Source organism: Boleophthalmus pectinirostris, unplaced genomic scaffold (genome assembly GCF_026225935.1).
Source record: "Boleophthalmus pectinirostris isolate CB_2022bp ecotype Guang Dong unplaced genomic scaffold, ASM2622593v1 HiC_scaffold_12, whole genome shotgun sequence".
Classification (NCBI taxonomy): Eukaryota; Metazoa; Chordata; class Actinopteri; order Gobiiformes; family Gobiidae; genus Boleophthalmus; species Boleophthalmus pectinirostris.
The window spans coordinates 16,937,930-16,944,594 of NW_026571018.1; the positions used below are offsets into that span (position 1 = coordinate 16,937,930).

Below are 6,665 nucleotides of genomic sequence, written 5' to 3' on the forward strand. Positions count from 1 at the left end.
TATATCTGATTGTGAACCATTTCAGGCAAAGCAGTAATCTCCATGGAGACAAGCAGGTGGTTTAACACAGACAAATCCAAGTTAGCTTTTAGTCCATGTTCAGTTTTAAATGGTGTGGGTAGGTATGATAAATTGTTTTAACAGAGCAATCTAATACAGCAGCATAATTGTATTCTATATGTAGGTAAAGGATTTGACTTGCTAATTAATTTCAGCACAGTTTAATATGAGTTTGCCACGTTGTAATTGTAGACAGAATAATGGTGCGGCGCTTGTGTTCATACAAGGTTAATTACGTGTGGAGCCAGGTGTTGTCTTTGTTTTCCTTATAAATTAGCCTGATTAGCACGACTGTCTCTGCAGCATAAAGCCCATTACACTGTGTATTTCTGTGGACTGTCTGCAGCGCGCTCATGGCAGACGTCTCCACTTGTCAGACACAGGTGCACACTCCAGTGATGAATCGCTCGATGGGATTCAGGTGCACCATTTTCAAGGCTTGGCTGTGTCTGCTCACTGCTGCTGCGCCTCTGTGTGTTAATAAAATACTAACAATAATGTAGGAATAAACTCTAAAATTACACTGTTAAATAATTAGCAGTTGGCAAACAGTGTACCCCACTTCACACTTGTGAGCGTTAGTTCTGATTTCCAGTACAGCTCCGGGTCCTGTCACATACAGAAGTTCTCTGATGACTCTGCAGTGGTTGGGTGTATCAGAGATGGACAGGAGCTGGAGTACAGGACACTGATTGCAAACTCTGTGGAGTGATCACAGGCAAACCATCTGCTCCTGAACGTTGACAAGACCAAGGAACTATTGACTGACTTCAGAAGGAAGAGGACACCAGTAGAGCCCATCACCATTCAGCGCCATGACGTGGAATTAGTGGACTACTATAAGTACCTTGGCGTCCATGTGAACAACAGGCTGGACTGGAGGGACAACTGTACAAGAAGGGCATGGGTAGACTCTACTTCCTGAGAAAGCTCATGTCTTTCAATGTGTGCAGCAAGTTACTGGAGATCTTCTACCAGTCTGTGGTGGCCAGCCCCTTGTACTTTGCTGTAGTCTGCTGGGGGAGCAGCACCAGTAAAAGAGACATTGGGTGGCAAAACGACAAACTGATCCGTGATCGGCTGTGAGCTGGAGACATTTGTTACAGTGAGGAACAGGAGGACCCTAGACAAACTGCTCTCCATCATGGACACTCCTGCTCAACCACTGCACCAGACTATAGAGAGACTTAGGAGTTCATTCTCCAACAGGCTCCTACAGCTCCGCTCAAACATCGAAAGATCTAGGACTACATTCATACCATACTCCATGTAACAAGATAAGCCTGTGTTTCTGTCAATCACCATATCATCTTTGCACTGTTACCTTTTGTATACAACTGTGATATTACGTATTTATATTATTATAGTTGCTTTTTACTTACTATACATACATTTATATAAAGTATGTCTTATTTGACACCAGCCTCTTGCTATTTTTTTTTTTATTGCTACTTATTTAGAAATGTATTACCCTTTGGATCAATAAAGTCTGTCTCAGTCTAAGTCTAAGTTAAGCCATGTTATAATGTTGTGACCACCTCAAAAACATACCTGGAGTACTGTTTTGGTTCATTCACACATTTTTGAGTCATGCTTTATTATTAGTCTGTCTACATCTACAAAGCTCCAAATGCTCTGTTCCACCTTGTGATGTCACGAAATGGTAGTTTTCAAGTTAACAGCTACTTTCTACCTTTTGATCAGTAGAGAAAGGCAATTCCAGGGCTGAAATTATCTAAATGATTCTAGTGACGGTATATGGCATTTAAATACAAAATACTCAGTGAACTGTATTACCACATGACATCACAAAGTGGAACAGAGTGTTTTCTGCTATTTGTGTGTGTTAAACATGTGTGAAGGAAACAAAACACAATTGCAGGTCTGTTATGGGCCCGTATAGGTTAAGTATACTAATATTAAACTCCTCGTGAAATTCATTCTCTGCATTTGACACATACTTCACACCTCCAGATTTAAGATAACTGAACCTGTTTGTCGAACAAAGTCTTTTTTCAAGATTTGGTCAGGTCTACTCAAATCTCAGAACTGAACAAGAGAACAACAGAACAATAGACAGACTGGCCAATCATCATGGACACTGAGCATCCTCAACAAAGTGCTGGAGTGTCTAGAGGAAACCCAACCCACCTGGGAGTCAGACCCACCATCTTTTTGCTTTGACTTGTAAGTGCCACTCTGCCATCATGCCCCAGCCGCTACTTAAAATTGAAGAATCACAGTTTGATCTCACCCAGCTCCACAGGTTGCTGAATATTGCGCAGAACTATTCCTCTTATTAATGACACTTGTCCTTCCCTCTATGAACAGTTTATTTGAGCATTAATAACAAAATAAAGAAGGCGACATACCTGCTTTGTTCCCCTGTCACTTGGTGAGAGAGAGGCAACATTTTGTGCATCTGTGTGTGAACGGACAACCCTTAACAATCCTGGCGCGTTTAACATCAGAGCGCCTGCCCGCCCATCACTTAACTTTTCGCCTCTGTTGTTCTGTAATTGCCTTCCAAAGCTACACACTGCAGAACTAATGCGCCCGGCTCACTGGCTCCTATTGAAATGTCAAATTGTTTTATTGAGAAAAGAGTCGGCATGCTGGTCAATGATCCCGAAAGACAATTCAGATGAAGCACTGAGTAAAAAACAAAGCTCAGAGGCCATTGTGTTTGTAGCTGGGGTTGTTAAAACAGAAAACGCTTTATAAAATTACCTGCTAAAGAAACACTTAAAATGTCTAATGCTTTCAGTCATCGTGTTATAAGCTATTTGGAAAGAAATTACACGCAAGCTGCTCTCACAATTGGGGCAATGAGCCACCATTTGGCCAGTCTAGGGGCTCAGTTGGAAATGAGACAACTAATTAGAATGCTGGAAGGTTACCTGAGCAACGGGGAGTCACTAAGGTAATTAGAATCATGTAACGAGGAATGCCACCTGAAAAAGGGAGCAAAACAGACAAATATTCATCAGGGCAAAGGTCAGATGCTATTCTCGAACATCTTAATTAGCTCATGAATGTGTGATGACCCTTTGACCTACTGGGAGAAGTTGAAGATTCTAAAGGTAGGCTGCTACAAAACAGGAAATAATAAAAAGTAAACAAAGCAAATTGCTTATTGTTGTGCCTAACTGGGCACAGTGCAGTATAGGGTCGCACATTAATAATTATTGTTTTGAGCTGATATCTACGGAGCCCGCCCGATGTTATTTCAAATCCATAGCAAGCCCCAAAACTAACACTGAGTAATTTATTTTCCGGTTAAATCAAAAAATAAAACATAAAAAAGTTCAGCCTTGATTGCACAGTTGGCAACCCTGACAACAAGAGGTCTAACTACATAATTAGCGCAAGTGGAGGCTTGAGTGAAGCTTAACAAGCTAATGTTGTATAAAAGAGAAAGAAATGAACGTGTGCAGTGCTTTATGGCAATGATGATTTTAGTCAGCCCCATGCTACACGTTACAGAGCATACACTTGTGTTTACAGTGGTTAGAGCAGCATGAGTTATTGCAACTGAATAAAAAAAAATAAAAATTCTTTTTACACCAGCAATAAGCAAATGGTAAAGGCTTATTACTGGCCTCGCCCTGCATGCGATTTTATGTATAAAATGACAACAGCATATGTCAGTGTTTTCCCTCATTCCTCCAAGAGTGCTGCAGGGTAGAGAAGGTTTCAAAGATAGTTATGGACAATGTTTTTGAAGTTGAGACATCTGCTAACATAATTTAAACCTCTATAAATGCATGCTGAAATGATTGTGTGTGTTTTTGCAACTGTTTCTTGTAATAATCCCCTCTCAAATGTTAGACTTTGGATCTGAGACATGTTTAAACTGTGAACTGAATCTTGATTTTTAAAAGTACTTTGCCATTAAAACTCTTAACTGCTTGTTGTAAATACTTAAACACAAAATATTGTTATTATTTTTCCAAATCCACTGAGCCCGGGCCCAATAATCTAATAGTCATAAAGGCAGTTGCTCAGGATGCACAACTGTGAATGCTTACTTTGTATTAACAACTACTACACCCACACACCCACATTATTGTTTTGAGCTAATAGCTGATATTGTAGTTGTTATTAAAATTTCAAAATCGATAACAAACCCAAAACTAACACTGAGTAACACTAGTTAACCTCTATGGAACTTTCCTTTTTAAATAAAAAAATAAAATATGAAAAGTTCACATGCGTACACACACACGTACGCACACACACACACACACACACACACAATATACAAACCCTGAGTTCAATGCAGTAGGCACTTTTAATAATATTTATTCCGTTCACATAACAGATCACTCATGACAACATAAAGAAAAGTGGCTCATTACCACAAGGATAATTTAGTGTTATCAGGCTGCTCGCTTGTGCTTAAAATAGGACATTAGCTACTGACAGCCCTGTGACGCACGTTTGATAAATGCCTAAACAGCCCCACCAAGGTTTAGCCCTGTACAAGGTCAGCGGACATTGGGCTGCTTTGTGTATTCACTGAATTAAAGGTGCATTATGTAACTTTTCTGGTAGAGGGGTGGCCACATCTTATCTATCTGCACCCATTCAATTACAGAGGATTCATTGCTCAAAAATACCTTGAAAAACATCTTACAGTGCATAGGTTTTCCTGGCCTTGCTTTCGTCTCTCAGATCTTACTTGTAACTTGGCCTTGTGCTGTCATCTGCTTGTTTCCATGGAGATAAATAAGTTTAATAGCATACTGTGGAAAGTTTTAGGGAATACTAACATTTTTCAATACTAAGAAATAGACTTGATACTTAATACTGATTCTGATTTTAATTAAAAAAAAAAATCTTTAGACAACAGAATGTGATATTCAACATTAAATCATACTTTCTTTTATATTACTATGTTTTATTATATCGATGTTCTATATCTAATTTCCATAGTATTTCGTGGGTGTATACTTGTTTATGTGGTCTTATATTTTTTTCTGATACAGCTCAAGAGCATTCTAAAACTATTCAGGTAAGGTTCATCTCTTTCCTGTGAATATGACTTTTTTAGTATTTGTACCAGCTCAAAATCGTGTCTAGTTCATTACTATTAGTATTTGATTTTCTATACTTTTGGCAACCTTAATACGGTAGCTTCTCCATGCAGACAAGCAGATGGCAGACTCAAAGTCACAAAACAGTGCACTTTTAAAACAGTCCATAACAGGAGCCATAAAATAAATCTAAATTCACAGCAACTTTTGAGATGGATGTTCTATTTACTTTGTCGTTTCCTGCCTTGGTGTTCCTAATACTTCAACTCGGGGCGTTTTGTGTGTCTATTACCAGCGCAGTGACAGATAAATTACAGGCTAAGAACTATTTCTGCTCTGGTGGCCTTTCTTTGGCGGGAGATGAACAAACGCGTCAGTTGGAGTGGATTGATCTGGTTGTAAATTAAATGTCAGGTATCAAGAACACAGGCAGGCAGCCACGAAATAATCATTTGTCTAATAAGGAGATCAAACCAATAAGCGCTACACTGACACTGCCAAATTAATTACGTATATTTGTGTGCAAGCAGCCAGTGTAATAATCTGGCCAGTTATTCATGCAGCACACTGTGAGACTTTAAAACAATCAGACTTGTTCAGAATTGCCTGGTTGCCATTGCTACAGCATGGAGAAGCAGACGTCAGCCAGATTAGACTTCATCACCATGGGTTTCTATGACAACTGGTATATGAAAAACCAATTGGGCAGAATAAAATCCATAAAATTGTTTCATTTTCGACATAATCACCAGCAGTATCCATCACCGTGTCCAACACTATTTTCGTATGATCACGGTCGGTGGTATTATCATTGAATTATCAAAGATATCAGGCATTTTGTATTTGACTATTACTTCGGTTAATATTGACATTATAAGTAATAGAGTAAATGTTTAAAAAGGGATGTGTATTCTTGCAAGACAAAGACATGCGATTTCAACTAGGAAAAGAACAATAGATTCAAACTTGGAGCTGATGCCGCAGTCCCCCATGTCTTTGAAAAGTACAGTGTGCTATCTGTGGTCATTCTTAGAGTTAGACCCTGAGGAAGTGTCCTGTTTCAAGGACATTATCCAAAGAGGCACAGGCTGCACCACACAAATGGATTTGTTGTCATTTTGAGGCGAGTCTGAGGCAGCCTTGAAGCACAGAATCATAAAAGTGTGAGACGCAGCTGCAGGGTGGAGCTGGACACCACCACACACAGGAGAGCACCCGCCCTGGAACAGGGACGGGAATGTGCCCCCTCAAAATGAATGGAGCACCCAAAGGCCCACAGTAATGAGCACTTCCTCCCAGCACCATTATGGCTGCTTAACATGCAGAGGCACCGCTGCACTTCACATCAGCCTAATGTGGGGCATTTGAACAGCCAGGAACATCACCAAACCTCACTAAAGTCAATGGGGCCCTCAAGGGCCAGGCCAAAAGAGACTGGCCCCCATGTTAAGCTAATGACCCCCAAATGAGTTCACCAAAGCACCTCTTTAGAAGGGTTAAGTCAGAGTCCCTTGCCAGCCCATGTAGGAGGAAATGTTTAAAAAACAAAATGTAATTAATGAAACA

At 40.0% G+C, this 6,665-nt stretch overlaps 1 protein-coding gene across 1 annotated transcript in view; it reads left to right on the top strand.

The window, feature by feature from the left end:
- Window positions 1-963: 963 nt before the first annotated feature.
- The window catches only part of wscd1b (WSC domain containing 1b), a 48,216-nt gene continuing 42,514 nt past the window's right edge, over window positions 964-6,665 (top strand). Inside the window, exon 1 of the mRNA XM_055148222.1 lies at window positions 964-1,142. Coding sequence (XP_055004197.1) covers window positions 964-1,142 — 179 coding nt within the window. The remainder of the gene's footprint in view (window positions 1,143-6,665) is intronic.